At 38.5% G+C, this 19,497-nt stretch overlaps 1 protein-coding gene across 5 annotated transcripts in view; it reads right to left on the reverse strand.

The window, feature by feature from the left end:
* Window positions 1-7,858: 7,858 nt before the first annotated feature.
* The window catches only part of USP33 (ubiquitin specific peptidase 33), a 66,101-nt gene continuing 54,462 nt past the window's right edge, over window positions 7,859-19,497 (reverse strand). For 4 of the 5 annotated variants that reach the window (XM_075557386.1, XM_075557389.1, XM_075557382.1 and 1 more), the window contains exons 20-24: window positions 18,474-18,555; window positions 17,549-17,657; window positions 11,270-11,372; window positions 9,571-9,639; window positions 7,859-9,082 (exon numbers count right to left, since the gene is read on the reverse strand). In XM_075557386.1, the coding sequence (XP_075413501.1) occupies window positions 8,925-9,082; window positions 9,571-9,639; window positions 11,270-11,372; window positions 17,549-17,657; window positions 18,474-18,555 (521 nt within the window). In that variant the 3' untranslated portion in view covers window positions 7,859-8,924. The remainder of the gene's footprint in view (window positions 9,083-9,570; window positions 9,640-11,269; window positions 11,373-17,548; window positions 17,658-18,473; window positions 18,556-19,497) is intronic. The other variant, XM_075557396.1, reaches the window with a different exon arrangement.

Below are 19,497 nucleotides of genomic sequence, written 5' to 3' on the forward strand. Positions count from 1 at the left end.
GGGGGAGATGGGGAGGGTGAGGGGATTTCAAGAGCAAACAATGTCTTGGGAAGGGGGAGGGAGCACTACAGCTAATTGTGATTACATAACTCATTTTAAAAGCCACTTAACCATGGGGGGGAGGGGGTTCTAAAATTGTGGTGTTGATTGTAATTCTTGCTATAATTGAACTATTGAATTGTATGACATGTGGATTCTATGCCAATAAAACTATAAAATAAAAAAGAAAAACGACAACAAAAAGCCATGGTGGCCAAGGAATGAAACTAGGTCTGCAAGAGTCTAGATGAATAGAAAGAGGTAAGAGCTCTGGGACCTAATCTGAAAAGTAGAAGGAGATGCTTCCTTGTTTCTGGAAAATAGAACCAAACTCTGTTTGGAAGGCCATCTCCTAGTTATGACATGTTCCTAAATGGTCTGTATTATTTTTAGCTAAAAATTTCAGGCCACTGAAGCTAAAGAGACTTTAAGTCAAGGTTTATACAGTACTTTTTTTAAAAACTGCCTCTTACAAATACAATCTTATGCTATAATCCAATACATTTGAGTTATAATTAATTAATGTGTAATAAATATACCCCTTTAAGCCATAGTTCCTTGTTATTAGGTACTGCAGTAGTTAGGGATTATATCAACTAGACACACTTAGCTAGGGGTGGAGTCAAACCTGTCAATCAATTCACAGCCTGATGACACTGATAACAAATAAGCCTTTTGTGTATGAGCAGGATGAACAGAAATATCTATTTTCTCCTCTCCCTGCCTCCCTACTGACCTTAGATTCACAGAACTCTGCACCCACCAGACTGTGATCTTCCCGCTTCACTTTTGTAGCTTGCAGCTACATAATTCTGAAGAGGGATTTATGGACTAGCATCTGACTTACCAACTTACGTTGGACTGGGCTGGCATGCCTTCTTGATAAATAGTTACCTCTTGACATAAAGCTCTTGCTTATGTGTAAATGAGTGTCACTGGGTTTGTTTTTCTAGACAATTCAGCCTAACACAGGTGCCACCAATTTGGTTACAACTCATAACAACCCTATATACAACACAATGAAACACTGTCTGGTCCTGTGCCAGCTTCACAGTTGTTCTTTTGTTTGAACCCATTGTTGCAACCGCTGTGTCATTCCATCTTTTTCTCTGTCACTCACTTTACCAAACATGGTGTCCTTTTGCAGGGACCAATCACACACACAAATGTGAGATGAACTCTAGCCATCCTTGCTTCTAATTCCTTATGTGATGTGCACTTAACTTTCGACTCTTTACCCAGGGCTATAATCCCATACTATATAAACGACAGGATTAGGGGAGATTCAGATCTAGTGTGACCCAAATCACATCCTTTTCCTTGGGGCATCTTTAAGACTGCCAGAGGTATGATGTTACGATACCATCCTCTGCTTTCCTTGGATAGGGTATATATGCTGGTACCTGTGTGCAATTTCTACAGATGCCCTTCACCTGGAAAGCCAGGCCTCTATTTCCTGACTGAGCTTTGGTAGAAGCAAGAAAACCTGCTGTGAATTTTGGACATTTGGGCCTCCTGCCTGACCTTCGGATTTGAGACTAAACAGCAGCACCAAGTACCACATGAGCCATTGCTTAGTCTTGTGAGTTTCTGTGGGCATGCAGTGAATCAGAACCAAGGGATGGGAAGGAATATACCCCAGGGAGAAGTGGGGATGGTGGTGAATGGAGCAGAAGAGCATCTTGGAAGAGGTGCACATTTGGGACATCTTCAATCTCCAGCTCCTTAGGTCTAGTATGATACTAATTCTTCAAAGAACTTGTTAGCACAACATGAACCAAGTCAAAGGATCTCGGAATAAGCAGCCTGCTGTCGTTGCCCTCTGTCACTTACCATGGACACCAGGCACTACTCAGAACAGTTTGAAGACTGCTCTATCAACAAATATTCTAGTAGCTATGCAAGGGGCTACAGATAGTGATGAACCAGCCACGTACAAGCCCTACCCTTAGAGCCTACAGTCTAGGGAGGGAGGCTGACATGCAAGAGAGAATCCTAGCTACCTCCTAGTAGCCCAAGACGCCCTGGTGGTAAAGTGAGTTACACACTGGACTGTAATCCCAAAATAAGCAGCTCACCACCACCAGCCACTCTGTGGGAGTACGATGAAGCTTTTCAGTCCCCAAAAGCGTTCCAAGAAACCCACAGGGGAAATTCTACCCTGGCTTACAGGTTATGTGTCAAAATCGACACAATGGCAGGAGTTTAGTTTTTAGTTGAATATCCCAAATACTTAACTGTAAGGTTGGTGCTTCAAACCCACCCAGAAGCCCTATGGAAAAAAGGCTTGATGATCTGCTGTGAGTTAAGAAAAGATAGAGAAAAATTAGGGTAGAGTGGCACCCCAAACACCGAGGAGCAAAAAGACTTCAGGGGGAAGTAATTAACATTGACTCATGAAACAGATAGTTACCAGACACATATTTGTACCATTTACTACATACTGAGGATGAAGAAGACAGATTTTGGGTTTTTTTTGGTGCTTATGACTTAGGGAACATGTTGCTGCCCGTTACCAAATAAGTTAATATAGTTATCATATATATATGTTTTGATTCTATCTTGCTTATTTCTAAAACTACTTACATGGCTTACTAAAAAATCCAGATGATAGAACTATGGATTGAATTATGTCCACCTAAAAGTAAGTAGTTATGCCCACCCCAGTACCTCTAAGAGTGGTCTTCTGTAGAAATAGGGTCTTTGAAGGTCATATCAGTTAACATGAGGTCGGACATCAGGGTAGGTACTAAGGTTTTCATAGGTGTGTCCTTATAAAAGAGGAGAGGAGACACAGAGGGGAGAGGGTCATGTTAAAATACATCTCCAGAGCAAAAAACACCATGGATTGCCAGCCATTACCAGAAGCCAGCAGAGAGGCATAGTACAGATTATTTCCATTGGAAAAAAAATCTATAAATTATCAAGGGCTCATGAGGGAGGGAGGAGAGGACATAGGGTAAAATGAGCTGATACCAAGGGTTCAAGTAGAAAGAAAATGATGGCAACATATGTACAACTCTGCTTGACACATGGATGGATGGATGGATGGATGGATGGATGGATGGATGGATGGATGGATTGTGATAAGAGCTGTACGAGCCCCCAATAAAATGATTTTAAATAAGTTAAAAAGAAAACATTTTTCCCAAAGCTCTCAGAATATGACTGACTCCCTGATCTTAGTATCCTAGCCTCCACAACCAAACGTGAGACAATAGATTTCTGTTACTGTAATAAGCTCCCCTTAGGAAGCCTTAGGAAACTAGTACAACAGGCAAAATGGAATTTGAAATCATAAAAATGGCTAAAGGCAAAAGGAAAATAAGGCACAAAAACACTTTCTAAAGTACTGAAAATTTCTGCCTTAAGCTTTCTGGAAAATGTTTTAACAACAAAAAAGCAACAGGCAACATCAGTTGTATCCATAGGGCAAAAACAAATTAGTTGCCTAGAAGAACAATTACTAGTCCCAGTATTAAGACCAAAAATAAGTTCCTCTCCTGGCTCTCATAACAATGAGATCAATGTAATACAATGAACTGCATCGTCCACAATATCCTAATAGTAAATTCAAAAATCAACTTTACAAAACTCACTTGTAAAAACATTTCTCACTATAGGGTAAAGGCAGTTCTTCTAGCTTGGAAGAGGTAACAAGCCTAGTCCAGGTATGAACCTCTTGGTCTGACTTTGCAAAAGGAAATATTGGTGGTAATTACTTTTAGAAAAATTAATACCAGACTACTCCCAATGTGGTGGAAACTAAGGATGTCCCAAATATCAAACTTTTGTACAATGTTATCTTGTGCCAGTTTCCCTGCGGTTAACCACCATTCCTCCCCTTAGTATATTCCCTCACGCCCCTAGGTTTTGTAATTCTGCAGCATCCCACAGAGCTCACAAAGCTGTAAGGAAAATGCTCACATGGTTGTGGGTGCTATTAAAGTCCCAGATCTGAAGTTCAGACATCTATCTGTCTGTCATATCCCCCTTATCCACAAGACTCCAGAAGCTGGTGAAATACCAGCTAGACAGCAACTCAAGTTCCAAGAGCTGGAGGTCAGGCAGAGACAAGCCAAATGAACAAGTACCCAAAACATCGGAAAGTCAAAGCAGGCCACCTTGTCTCTACCCATGATCATCAGAGGCCATGAAGGGGAAGGCTTTGAATGGTGTTGTGTTGTCTTTCAGCACATCATACTTCCAGGGAAACAGTCACACGATCGAGTCAAGTGGAGACTCAGAACACATCCAACCTTAATCCTGTCTGTGGACACAGCAGGGATGCTGTCCAAAATGGTTACAGCCACAGGCAAAAAGGCTATAATTTACATATATCACAAAAAGAATCATGGCTAGCAGCTCTGTATTAAGTAAATGACTACATTTCAGAAATATTTGTAAATCTTTAAAAAAGTATGAATTACACTTCACCAGTTGATCATTTCTTCATTCACCTACCTGGAGGTTATACTCCTGATAACTAGTAGGAACAGAGTTTTCCTATTTGGCCACGGAAGAGGCAACAGGGCTGTTTATTCTGAAGTTGACTGTCCACACTAATGCAAGTAGCTAGCTCCTGTTAACTTTAAATGGAAATAGGACTAAGGTGTGCCTATGAGCAAGGTCAAGATTCTCAGAAGATTGAGGTTTATTTTAACAAAGATATAAATGGATAATGAACTCCTACATGAAAACAAAAATGCGGAGTCTCAAAATTTTAGCATATAAATCTATACCCAAATACTTTTAAAATAAATATAAGACTGGTTTGAGCTGGTCTGAATTTTTACAAAGACATGAGCAGAAGTAAGAGGATTAACTAAAGATGGTAGCATCTGTTAAAGATTTTAAGTGGGAAAACTTTACCACTGATAGTCCTTGACCCAGGGGTCTTCAAACTTTTTAAACGGGGGGCCAGTTTACTGTCCCTCAGACCCGTTGGAGGGCTGCATTATAGTTAAAAGAAAACTGAACAAATTCCTACGCATACTGCACATATCTTATTTTGAAGTAAAAAACAAAATGGGGCAAAACCACCCGATGGGCCAGATAAATGTCCTCGGCGGGCCGCATGTGGCCTGCGGGCCGTAGTTTGAGGACGCCTGCAGTGGTCAGAAGAGAATGTGTTAACTGGAACCAGTGAAAACTAGCTGTGGAAGAGAAACCAGCTCATAGAACCTTAGATTGAACAATGCAGTCATTGACATCCCTGCTTAGCAGAGGGCCCAGGGAATAAATCTTCCGATCTCCCTTCTTTCAGCTCTGCCACCCTGTAGCCAGAGATCAAGGGACTCTGCTTGGTGTGCTCCACAGATATTAGTCTCCTTGGGCTCAGAGCAGGGTAGCAAAAGATGAGATTTCATTACAATACTTGTGTTCCTTGAGTACGTGAAGTGAAACTACTTGATAATGCTCTTCTATCCATTTGATACTCCCACCAAGGGACTGAGTGGAAGCATGAACTAAGATAAACTAAAATGAAGGAACTGGAAAGTTTTCCTATTCCACTCGGCATCCACCTCAGATGTAAGAAGAGAGTCCTATGACTAGCGAGAAAAAAGAGCCATGCAGGAAGCACGTCCAAAGTTACTGCACAGATAAACAGCGTGAGACAGAGCAGGGAAGTCCGCTAAATTAGTAAAACAGTACCTTTGGGCAAGACGCTGGCTTGCAATTAGGTACCTACTGGGCATTTATCAGCCCCAAGAGATTTGTTAACACTTGCCTGAGCAGGGCAGAGACCAAGAGATTGTTGCTCAGAGGCCAAGTACCAGACAGGAGTGTGCTCCTTGGCTTGGCTGAAAAGAGGCACTGATGCAGACAAAAGAACTATCCTTAGCATTTACAATCCTGACTTGTAACCTGTTAGCTTCCCTAATGCACCCCCATAACCATTAGTATTGTCTGAGTTCTGAATGGCCATAGCAATGGATTTTTCTAACATGGCAGAGAAGTAGAATGCTGACTTGATGACCTTGGATTCACTTGCCTGTGCAGCCACCAACCAGCCCATTCATTGTCTTCTTATCAATCTTGGGTTCATCAGCCCCCACAAGTACTTGAGTCAGATGGCTCCGTCTGACCCACAGACTTGGAACTTACCTGGACATGGACTTGTCCATTTCTACAACTGGTGAGCCATTTTATTGATATAAATTTATAGACGCACACTTCATTCATTTTGCCTCTCTTGACAACCCACTCTATGACAGTATACTGAAGTAGGGAACTGACAATCACTAAAGATGTCACCAAGCACTGAGAACTGATAAAAAATTATTTTGATTTCCATTTAAATGTATATTAAATGTATATATCTTATCTTCCTATAAACTCTGTGGGTTATACATGGTTCCAAAATTCTATCCTCTTTTAAACTACTTTTAAAACTATGAAGTTGCTTAGTGATAGTTCTTGTTAAATGAATATATTAATAGCTGTACTACTTTTACAACTTATATTCCAGTGCTTATTACTATACTTTTTACCGCAGCCAAAAGATGAAAACCACTGAAATGTCTATCAATGTGTGAATGAATAAAGAGAATGTGGTATATGTTGTATACCTTCAATGAACTATTACTCTGCTATAAAGTACTGACTCATGCTACAGCGTGAGTTAACCACGGTACTGAGCAAATAAGTTGGTTGTAAAAAGTCAAGTACTATATGATCTAATAGGAAGGAATATCAAAAAGTATCACTATTAGGGTGCTAGTTCTACATACACAGGTTCATTCCCAACAAAGTCATTTTAAACAAGTCATCATGATTAGTGGATGGCTGCAGACACGTTCTCTCGGGTGTACTTGTTAGTGTCCTTAGAGTACCTTCAAAAGAAGTCCAGTTAAAACAGTCATTTCTGATGGGATATGCTGAATCAGTTCAGTTCAAGACAGTGAGATAAATGAACTCTAAGGTTATGGAGGCTGTTTGGGAAATTTCAAAATGGTCCTCTTGATAGATTTTCTCAAAGGACGAAGGGATTGATAATGGTTTAAAGGAAATGGAAACCTGCACTGGTGAGAAAACGGCCAGGAAAATTGCATCAAGGAGTGCTTTTCCATCATGACAAAGCACTTACTCATTCTTCAAGGGCAGCAAGAACTGTCCAATAAGAATTTTGTTGGGAAACCTTACCCGACCCACCCTAGAGTCCTGTTCTTATCCCATATGACTTCTTTTTGTTTTCAGAATGCAAATCACTGAAAAAGAATACAATTTGAGTCCCTTGAGGAAAGCCAAAGCTGCCTTTTGTGACCTGGTGTAAATTGAAGGACATAGAGCTCTTGTTCGAGATGGAAACATCACCTTCAGCAGTGAAGGATATAGCAAGGAAAAAAAATGGCTGCACATTTTGATACTTTTGTTTATTGAAGATGTCTAAGATTTGGTAGCAATACTTTTTTACTTACCTTCTAATATATAAAATTCCTCAGTACAAATTTCCTTGCCTTTCTCTCACCAGCACTATTTTCAAGCTTCTTAAAACTTCTTCATAGTAAGATCCAACATACGGCAAGCACTATTAAACAAATCTCTTTGATTAACTACTGAATACCAGGCATCTAAACCAAATTCTAGATGCTCAGAGGCAGGTCAAAAACCATTCCATCCTTGATGAGGAAGAAGAAAACAAAATTTAAATTTAAATAGATCTCAAATAAGTGGTGAATAGGTTCATTTCATTAGGCACAAAACGTATATAAGATTTTTTTCTTCTGATTACAAAATTAATGGAAAAAATATTAGCACACTTTATACCCTTTCACCTTTAGTGTCTGTCAAATAAATTCAACACCCAAGTTCTAAGTTTTAAAATGATTTTTATTGAGCTAATCTGAACAACACCGCTTTAGCGGGCGGCACCTGCACCAAACCAAACAGCCGTCACGAATGCCGTCCAACATCCAGAGTACTTCAGTATGTTTCTGTACTTTGAATAACAGTTAACTCTTGACATCACATAATAAAGCCAAGGAGCAGTGCATATTACATCATTCAAAAAGATTTTATGCATGTCATTAAAAATCATTTTGCAAGTAGCTTCATTTTATGCATATCATTAAAAAAATCACTTTGCGACAATCTCATTGATACATTCCATACTTCATGCTTTCAAAATAAAAAGAGCCCTAAAACTAACTAACTATTCTAATTACAGACATAATATTATTCAGGGTTATAGGAATTGAAGTTTTAACATTTTACAGTAAGTTACTAATAAGTTACTAATAAGTAACTAATAAGTTACTAATATCTGATCACACAAATTCCACGCAAACTAATTACATCCTTAATACATTCAAGACATTTTGTAAATCTTAATATGCTAGTCAGAGTGGTGCAGTGCAAAAAGAAGTAACAAGCTAACATTTCCTGAGCTTTAGGAAATTAACAATTTTCTGACTAGTACTCTCAATTTAAAATAGACTATTATATGAAGCCTTGTCAAATCTGTACAAATAAATTAGGTTTTTGGAGAACTGAAAAGATTGGTCAGAATTATGGGTTAGGATATTGAAATGTTTTAAAAGTGAAAGTATTTACAACATTACATAGTATCCTATAGATTATATTTGCATGTAATACAAAAATCAAAGATAACCTAATGATTACCAAATGATCACAATTATCCTATCTCTTTCAAAAATATTACAGAGACTTTATGTTAAATTATTTAGCATTAAATAAATTAAATATGCCAGCAGCATATTATACAGTTCAAAACATTCTTCAATAATGCCCGGTAAGAAAGAATAAAAGGGATGAAAGATTAAAAATCAAGAAAACAAACATGCTTTGTAGAATGTTTTTCCATGTGTATATGGCAGGGGGAGTGAAAATGATCTCTCATCGAACTCTCCACACCCTCAAAATTACAATGACCGAGTTTCTACTTCAATTTTCTCTTCTGCTTGGAGCCCATCAGGGTCGGCATGAACAACAGGAGGGCGGAGGATCACCTCAGGCCCTCCACCGTATATGAACTGTAAAAAATTCCACGTTTCTTCAGAAATTTGACCAGAATCTGCTCCTAAAATTATATGTATAGATAAAAAATGTTTACAAAGCTATTGCATATTGCTTAAAGACTGGCAAAAGTGTTCATAATCTACCCTAGCACGGATGTTCTCAGGATAAGTAAGAACTTTTGAAATCTCACTACCAACCAATATTGTTAGAAACTACAATTGTGTGATGTCTAAAAAGGTACAGTAACTTTTTACTATCGACAACCTTAAGACATTTTCTGAAATAAAAGTTAAACACTGGCTGCTTTCCACTATTTGTCATATTCATGTGTGAATAACACTGTTAAACTGGGCAATAAAATGACAGAGACAAGCCATTGGGAAATTTGGTAAGTAGTTGAATTTCAAAATGATTATCTGATTTGTAAAGCACTTCCTAATTCACAATAACAAAGTTTTATTTTCAAAATGCCATAGGTGATTACTAATGATATACTCTTAACAATAAGGGAAAAGTCAGTAACAAATAAAGACTTGTAGTCAAACTTACCTTGCCTGAGCATCACATTACCACATTTAGTGACTGCAATCTTAGTGTTATCAATAGGACCTGGAGGATCTAAGAAAAAAGTTAACATAAATGATCAAAAAGCATACTTTTCCAATAAAAGAACAAAGTGAATTGTATTATTTGTACCTGGGACAATTTAGGGCACTAGCAAATCGGATCTGTTAATTATTTAAGTCAGATTATTATAGTATATCTATAGTATATTATTAGAGTACAACTATCCTCTCTCAAAGCTTCTCCCTGTTTGGGTCTTAAAAGTCATATCCGTTGCTATCAAGTCAATTCTGTAACTCCTAGTGACCCTCTAGGATAGGGGAGAACTGCCCATACAGTCCCCAAGGTTATTAGTTTGGGATTAGCCTGCCACATCTTTCTCTTGAGGAATGGCTGGTGAGTTCAAACCAATGACCTCGTGGTTAAGAGCAAAGCAGTTAACTCAGCAGTTCTTAACCTGTGGGTCACGACCACTTTGGAGGTCGAACAACCCTTTCACAGGAGTCTCCCAATTCATAACAGTTGCAAAAATACAGTAATGATGAAGTAACAATGAAAATAATTTTATGGTTGGGGAGTCACCACAACCTGAGGAACTGTATTAAAGGGTCATGGCATTAGGAAGATTGAGAACCACTGCTTTAACTCTACCAGGATCTGTAGCCCCAAAGTAGCTACACCATGGGCTGCTTACTTCAAAGTCAGCAGTTCAAAACTACCAGCCGTTCTGCAGAGAAATAAGAGGCTTTCTACTCCCAAAAAAAAGTTAAGTCTTGGAAACCCACAGGGGCAATTGTACCCTATCCAGTAGGTTCACTGTGATTTAGAATCAACTTAAAAGCAGTGATTTTGGTTTTTGGTGTTACCAGGGCTCTAGGAAAAGTGAAGAAAGAGGCTCTCCAAACACCATCCAGAGTATAACAGAGATAATTCCTTAACTAGCCATGTGAAAGTTACAGGTTAAAATGTATTTTAATGCTGTGAAAGATTCATTCCTCTGTTATTTAAAAAGAAATACAATTTTAAGTTTACTTCAGATTTTTTTATGAAAGTAAACTTAAAATAGAAAGTACAATGAAAGGTTAAAATACATTCTTTTCTAATTAAATAAAGCTGTGGGAAAGCCTTATTTGATTTTCATTGAGATAAAAAACAGTGTATGCTTATTATCAAAAGCTGGGAAAAGACATAAAAATACTGTAATACTACTATAGCAAGATAGGTAAAGTAATAATATGGTGGCCTCTTTATATTTGCATATACATTTGTGATTTTTAAATATAAGGAGTGTTCAACCTAAGCCCACTGGGTTGCAATCATTTTTATATATCAACATCTTATTTTTAAATTACTTAGTATTATCATACAAGTGTAAATACACATATTCCATTATTTTGGTTAGACTATCAGTCAAGTTCCCATTGTTGGATTGGTGCTTAACTTTTTAATATTAAGACTAAGGATGAGTATTTCGGTTCCTTTATTTTTCCATGTGTTGTAATTCATAAAGTAAGTTTAAAAGATTAAAGACAATCAGAATATAAAATACAATGTAGGCACCCTAAAGGCAAAGATCCTTTTCTCCATTGTTCATGGATACAATCCCAAGCAAATACAGATATTCAATAAATAGCTGTTGAATAAATAAATTGCAGTGACTTTTCTTTTCTAGTTAACAACTTACCTCCATCTTTACCCTTCACAAAACTTTCCCATTCTCTAAACCACTGCATGCTAATACAATAAAAAGTAGCTGGAGCGTCCTCTTCTTGGAATGCTCTGTTGAGCTACAGTGAGGGGGGAAAAAATCAGTTAACACCTTGAACTTGCTTTGTAGCACTATAGTACCCCATCATTTTAATTCAGCATTTGATAAGATCATTTGTTCATGCAATAGGGTATGGAACAATACGTGCACATTGATGTTATTTTATTACCAGTTTGTGTTATTAGGTGCTATGGAGTTGTTTCCAACCCATAGCAACCCGATGCACAACAAAACAGAGTAATGCCCAATCCTGTGCCATCCTCACAGTTGTCCCGACGCTTGAGCCCATTGTGGTAGCTACTGTGCCCATCCATCTTGTGGAGGGCTTACGCGGTGCTTCCGACTAATGAGCAATTCTACGTGACATAATTAAATATGCATACACAAAAGGGCATCAAAAATGCATAATTGAAGATAGTCAAGGCAGCCCTCAAAGCAATAAAAACTACACTACTACAAATCTAATGTGTAGATTTTATCTAAACACATATACTTTATACCTTACCTTTGTTCATGTAAGATATTAAAGATACTTCCTTATCTCTATTATCTATCTAATAACTTTACCTAATAATAAAGAACATTTCCTTTATGGCTGCATAGTATTCCTCTACAGAGATGTACAAATATCCCGTTGGTGGAAAATCTGCATATATACATATCCTGTGAAGTATAATGTACTTAATTTTTACAATATGAATCCTCAAAGTGAGGATATTTGTACATCTGTGTAGGAGAATACTAACATCCTTTTTAATTTTGCTGTTTAATAAAGGTAAACTCTTTGAGGACAAGTATCTTTCTGACATAGGAAGTAGCTACTTCCAAAGAGCAATAATCAAAAGTGAAAAATGTTGTGACTGTCTCTGATGATTGAGAAATAAATACAGGTAGGTTTAGCTAATGGCATAGATTCAAATTACAATTCTCTGTGTTGTACAACTTCCCAGAGAACTCAGAAAGGTCAGACTGCTCTGCCAGATGGTCTTGTGACCCTCTCTCTGATCTCAGTGTTTTCCCAATATAACCAGGTGTGGGGTCTTTGAGAGTTTCCGGAAGCACAGTCACCATGTTAATCTAAAGACACAGCTTGTTCTCTAGAGCTCTCAGAAACTTTTCTCAACTATGGCTCTAAAAGTAGTCTTCCCTCTGCACTCTCTTCTAAAATACAATTATACAAACATTGACTTCTATATCTAATACGTTGAAACGTTGTTTCTGCTTTCTGTTTATCCTTTGGCCTTCACTTTGTGAGAAAACCTTCCTTCAATCTTTCTGCAAAGTTCTGCAGCAGAGTGTATTCTGCTATTTAGTCAAACTAGGTAAGAGGCTTTTTAAAAATGCAATATCCTTTATCCACCTTCCTGAGAATGAACCAAAGGTATTTTAAAGCACAATCTGGGAATTCTTCATTCTTTTCTTATGATTTCTAGAAAAGAATTAAGATTTCCCAAACTGTGCCTTAAATTGTGCCTAACATAAGACTGATTACTTGTTTAACTTTCAGTTTCCTAAACTTTTGATATTGTCTTTAAGTGTTCCAAGTGTCAAAATTCACTGCTATAACCAGGCAAACACCTTTAAGCTTGTTGCTTATACAAAGCATTGCTTATTAGCTGTCTCATCTCAGCTTAATGCCAGTGTCATTTACTGTGGCCTTCTTCAATCTGATCCTCCAATCTGCTTTCAATTTTTTTCAGATATTTCACTTGGTTTCTGGTCCATTAACAATACATGAGGGGGGTTTCTGAAGTCCCCTCATATTCTCACACCTGGTGCTAATTTTATACTAACATACTTGCTTCATTTAAAAAAAGGAGGGTAGTTGAACAAAACAAAAAGCCCTTTATTACAGACTAACCAAAGTATCCATTAAAACTATTTTTAGAACCCAGCTTTATTAAAGTGTAATTAATCTATTTTTAGCACACAATCTTCATTTTCAATAAACTTAAATGGTTGTACAAGTGTAGTCCAGTGTAGAACATTTTCATCCAATTCTACACTGATCTACTGTGAACTGAAAATTGAGATCGTTCTCAGATCATTTTGGGTTTCTCATGTCACTGAACCAATAGACAAAGAGGGGTTTATAGTATTGGTAGAATAATTGATCCTCATGACAAAGGTTAAAGAACATGACTGTTGTACACAACATGAACAAGGTTTATCGGGAATCCAGGAGATGACCTGGGGCACTGTATTAGCTTCCAAGGACTGCTATAACAAATAACCACAAACGTGATGGCTGAAAACAGGTTTTTCTCTACAGATCTAGAGACGAGAAGTCCCAATCAAGGTGTACACATGGTTCAGAACCTTTTAAGAGAAAGTCCACTCCTTTCTTCTTCTAACTTCTGGTCAGTACTCATTGTCAGTGTATGACTCCAGTCACTCTCCATCTTCATTTGGCCACCTCCTCTTCTGTGTCTCATAACACTGTCATTGAATTTAGAGCCCATCTGTATCATCCAAGATGATTGAATCTTGAGATCCAAGAAAATGGTTGAAGCCAGGCCACATGTGACATCCTCTGGCGACACAAGGGACAAGGAAAGTCCAACCTCACATAAGTCCAAAGCCAATTGCCACATGGAGGCATCAGATATGCCTCCACTTCCTTCTTTACCCTATCCTGATACCAACTGTTCTTGCGACAGTCTACTTTTCTTCTGGGTCCATAATGCATTGCTATGGAGACACAGAACTCAAAGACAAATCTCAAGATTATAGAGGTTAACTAGGGAAATTAACAGATTACCATGGATCAGGATATGAAAACAGCCTCTTCTCAGCCAAAAGCCACATCTTTTCCAAATCCTTAGTCTCTAAAATATGTGGACCCTTGGCACCTGCCTCGATAGCAGCCAGCTGCTGCTCTGCCTTGCCAATTCATAGTCTTGGCTCTTCTCTGCTCTGTTCTGTGGTTCCATCGCTCAGCTTCTGCCATTGAAGGCAGGATCTGGCAGGTTACCCTGCTGGTGGCAGCTGCAGGAAGGATAGAAGCATCCACAATGGCACAAATAGAATTTTGCCACTTCCAAGAATCTTCTCGAGTGTTCATTACTTGTTGCTGTAGAAAGAAAGCTATTATCTTTAAAAGCAGAAGCCTGTGTCTTCTTAGCATTTTCCTTAGACCAACCCACTTGGGTCCTGAGATCAACAGCGTTCAGCAATTATCACATTTCCTGGCATTCACTTCAAAGTACCACAAACAGGCAGCTACTTTCTAAGGGTTTTATAAATAGCTTAATATCCATCCTCTGTACATTGTGGGGATTGGAATAAATGAAATACAACAAAAATACAAAAATATGTAAGAACTGGTGAATTGAAAATGGTTCTGCAAACTTTCACCCAATTCATTAAAAATATATATATTTTAAGAGGGAAAGTACTAGTCATCGCTTTCAGTTTGGTCAACATCTTCTCTCCCTTTTTTTTTAAACTAAAAGATTCCCAACTTCCTCCTGCAGAATGAAACATCCTCCCAGTCTTCTCTCAGTAAGATCACCATAATAATGTTTCTGCCAGCTGGTTCAAACTTTAGATTCTCCACTGGAAACTTGGATACTAAATAAATAGTTGGAACTGTGCTATTAATGGTAGTATGTTGAAGAATTTAATTTTTGCTGCCTACATAGCAGGAATTGCTCTAATCCTTGCCCTTCCTAAAATCTAGTTGGTCAAGCTTTTCCATTGGTTCTATGGCCAGACTTTCTATTGCTTACTACAGTTGGAGTTACCTGCCTTAACACAGACCCAAACCACACTCACTGACATCAGGTCATTCTGACTCACAGAGACCATGTGTAAGGTTTCCAAGACTAAATCTTTATGGCAGTAAAGCTTCATCTGTCTCCTGCAGAGCAACAGGTGGGTTAGAACTGCCACCCTTGAAATTAGTGGTCCAGTACTTATTTACCTGACAGTACCACTAGAACTCTTTTTAACACAGACCTTCCAAAACCAAGATTCAGTGCCATCAAGTCATGTTGATTCATAGCAATGCTATCTGACAGGGTACAACTGCTCCTGTGAGTTTCTGAATCTGTAACTCTTTACTGAAACAGAAAGCTCCATCTTTCTCCCTCAGAACACCTGGTGGTTTAGAACTGCTGACCTTTCAGTTAGCAGCCCACTGTGTAACCACTACACAACCAGGGCTCATATATATACATATAATTTTATTGGGGATTCGTACAACTCATCAAAATCCATACACACATCCATTGTGTCAAGCACATTTGTACATTTGTTGCCAACATCATTCTCAAAACATTTTCTTTCTACTTGAGCCCTTGGTATCTGCTCTTCATTTTCCCCTTCCTCACAAACCCTTGGTAATTTATAAATTATTATTTTTCATGTCTTAAATTGTCCAATGTCTCCCTTAACCCATCCAATGTCTGTCCATGCCCCAGGGAGGAGGCTATATGTAGATCATTGTGATTGGTTCTGCCTTTCTTCCCCACCTTCTCCTTCTACTTCTGGTATCGCTATTCTCATTATTGGTCCTGTGGGGTTTGTCTGTCCTGGAATCCCTGTTTCCAGCTCTGATCTGTACCAGTGTACATCCTCTGGTCTGGCCGGATTTGTAAGGTAGAATTGGGATCATGATAGTGGGGGGGAGGGGTAGTGGTGGGGGAGGAAGCATTAAAGAACTACAGGTAATTTGTATGTTTCATCGTTGCTACACTGCACCGACTGGCTCGTCTCCTCCCCGAACCCTTGCCTAGAGATGAGTTTTGGGTTTCCACTCCGCACTCCCCATCATTCACAATGATATGATTTTTGTGTTCTTTGATCCCTGATCTTATTGACACCTCATGATCACACAGCATGGTGTGCTTCCTCGATGTGGGCTTTGTTGCTTCTCAGCTAGATGGCCGCTTGTTTACCTTCAAGCCTTTTAAGACCCCAGATGCTCTCTTTTGATATCAGGGAACCATCAGCTTTCTTCACATTTCCTTATGCAACCATTTTGTCTTCAGCGATCATGTCAGGAAGGTAAGCATCATGGAATGCCAGGTTAACAGAACAAAGTATTCATGCATTGAGGGAGTACTTGAGTAGAGGCCCAGTGTCCATCTGCTACCTTAATGCTAAACCTATAAATATATGCACATAGATCTATTTCCCCATCATATATATATATATATATATACATTTACATGTGTACATGCTTATATTTATGCCCTTTGCCTCCTAGTTCTTTCCACTACTTCCTTTTACTTTCCTCTTGTCCCACCATCATGTTCAACGTTCACTTGGGTTTCAGTAATTCCTCTCAGTTACATTGCCCTTGATCAAGCCCTACCAGGCCTCCTACACCCTCCTCAACATCGATTTTGGATCACTTGTTGTTCCTTTGTCCCTAGGTTAACACCCACTTCCCTTCCCCCACTTCCCCCTCTTCCTGGAACCTTAGGTCCAGGTGCTTTCTCCTCCAGCTTGTTTATTCCGCCTATCTTATCTAGATAGACCTGCAGAGATAATAATATGCACAAAAACAAGACAGCAAATCAAAACAAAAAAACAGTAACAAAAAAAGCCTATAAATAGTTCAAGGTCTGTTTGTTGACCTTTAGGAGGGTCTGATGGGTTGCCATGCCCTGGCTCCAAAGTGTATTTTTGGTATTCCCTGGGGACTTTGTTGCTCTGTTCCCCTTGCTGTCCTGGTCAACGTCCTTAGTGTTTTACCTCAGTGTGGTGGGGTCAGATCAGGCACAATTCCCTCACGATGTTTCCAGTGTTGTCCACTGTAGTGCTATGGGTCAGCAAAGGAAGTCGTGTCTCTTAGTGGGGCCGGCCCTATGGTCCTCTCTGTGTTTTGGCTGCCCTGAGCGGGAATATTATCCTCAGGGCTGGGTGGGCCAGGATGTGCTCCACTCTCTCTTCCCCTCCATTTACTACCCTGTGTTCTGATCAGACATATCCTTCTCCCTGAGCTGTAGCTTCAGTGCTGTCCAATGCAGTGAATTCTTCTGCGGGGAGGGGGCGCTGTCCAGGTAATTGGGATGGGGGCCCAGCCCCTGCAACCATGGCTCCTTAATACAGACCCAGAACACTTAAAATCTATCACAGGTATTTTATCCAAACATTTCTTTAACATGTGATAGTTCAACTAACCGCCAGTTCTCCACCTTTATACTAGCTAACTGACATAACTTTAAAAGTATCCGTATTCCTTACCCGAATAAAAATTTCCAGTTCTGCTTTCCTTCTTTTTTCAATTCTCTCTGCCTCAATTTGGCAAGTGTGACAAATGTACAGATGGTTGACAGCTGGTCCTCCTCCATACCTAAAGCATGAAGAATTTAATAATTAGAATTACGATGACTTCAAAGAAGGCTGACATTCTAGGAAATGTCTATAACTTCTAGTCAGTGGTGAAATCCCCAGTTAAGCATAAATCCTCACAGGAAAATCATCAGTCTAACCAACTTAAACTAACATAAAACTGAAATCATCATATGAGGCTTTGATTTTATGTTTACAAGGATGAACATCTACATATCTGGTTTACCATTTGATGTATATCTCGTTTGCATTTCAAATGTCCCTTATACCTTTGTTCAACTTTGAAATATGTTAAAGAACACAAAATAAACACTTTCAAAACCAGCAAACAACATATGTATCTCAGTTATGCACAGATTCAGATTCAAGTTTAAATCACATAGAGCCTTACTACCCTGACCGCTCAAAAACAACGTATTCACAGAATAAAATATTTTTAATACCATCTCAGGAAAGATAATTAGTGAGGAACATGGTATAAAATGTTTTACTTTTTAAAACTCCTAAGATATAAGAGTGAAAATAATATTTCATTTTAAGATAGTATAAATATAAAAGACTCAGGGTAGGCATAAACAAAATATTTTAAAATAATGTACCTAATGTCACAGTATAATGCCCTAGACAATCAAAATGTCAAAATTAAAACTTCATTATGTAGACCAGTGTCATACCAGCTGCAAATTCTCCCAACCATACTTCTAAAAGTAGCACACAGTACAAGAAACATGAATAAACCCAATCCTCTTCTAGCTCTTCACAATGTGATTTCACATCACTGTATTAAATACTCTATAGTCTGGTTTAAAAAACAAACCTGCTATATAGGTTATCCCAAATGTTCTGAGGCAGCATCAAAACCAAGTCTTCAATATAGCTAGCTTTTCTTGGAGGAACACCTAAAAAAAGTTTCAGAAAAGTTTCTCTCATTCTTTATCTATGTTACCTGCAAAAGTGAAATTGATTTCTTGGACAACTTATTTAATCACTAGCATTTTCAACCATTGGTTTAGATCCTACCCCCACACATCTCTTGGTGACTATGTTTTCTAAAAATGAGCACATATATTGAAATACTTACAGAGAACATTGAACTTCAAGATCTTCAATAACTTATATAAATCTTGAATATACTTAAAGACCCATATTTAAATCCTATACTGGGGGATCAACAATTTTTTCCTTACAGAACTTTTGAGCTAACAGAACAAATGAAACACATGAGAATAAGTCAGAAGGTATTATTACCCCCCAAAATATCAAAATAGTAAGCTACTGCTTCTCAACCTATCTCCAGCAAGTCCCCATATTTCTGAAGGTGGTGTCACCATCCCTGCATTCTGTTATTTACACAATGTCAAAAGAGCAGTTTCGGCATCAATAAGGGACTCAAATCATGTCCTTTCTAAATGTCTCTGAGTTTGGGAAACAAAAAGAAGTTTGAAGGGGCAAGATCAGACCTGTAAAATGAATGGGGTAAGGTTTCCCAGCAAATTTCTCTTAGGTTAGCCCTTGAGACACTCTTATGAGTGACAGGTGCACTATAAAGATGGGGAAATATTCCTTGGTGTAACTTTCTTGGTCTTATTCTCACTACTGCAGTTTTCCATTTTCTTAAAACTTCTCCATAATAAACCCACACAATTCCCTTGTGTTCCTTGAGGAAAATCTATCAAGATTGCCCCTTTGGAATCCCCAAATAGTTGCCCTAGCCTTCTCGGCTGACTCTTCTGGCCCAGCAGATTGATGCTGATTGGACCCTGGAAGGTTGGTGCTGATTGGACCTTTTTGTGGAAGGACACTAACCAGTGTATTACTAAGAGCACTTGCACAGGCATCCA

The sequence above is a fragment of the Tenrec ecaudatus genome, chromosome 1, assembly GCF_050624435.1.
Source record: "Tenrec ecaudatus isolate mTenEca1 chromosome 1, mTenEca1.hap1, whole genome shotgun sequence".
NCBI classification, from domain to species: domain Eukaryota; kingdom Metazoa; phylum Chordata; class Mammalia; order Afrosoricida; family Tenrecidae; genus Tenrec; species Tenrec ecaudatus.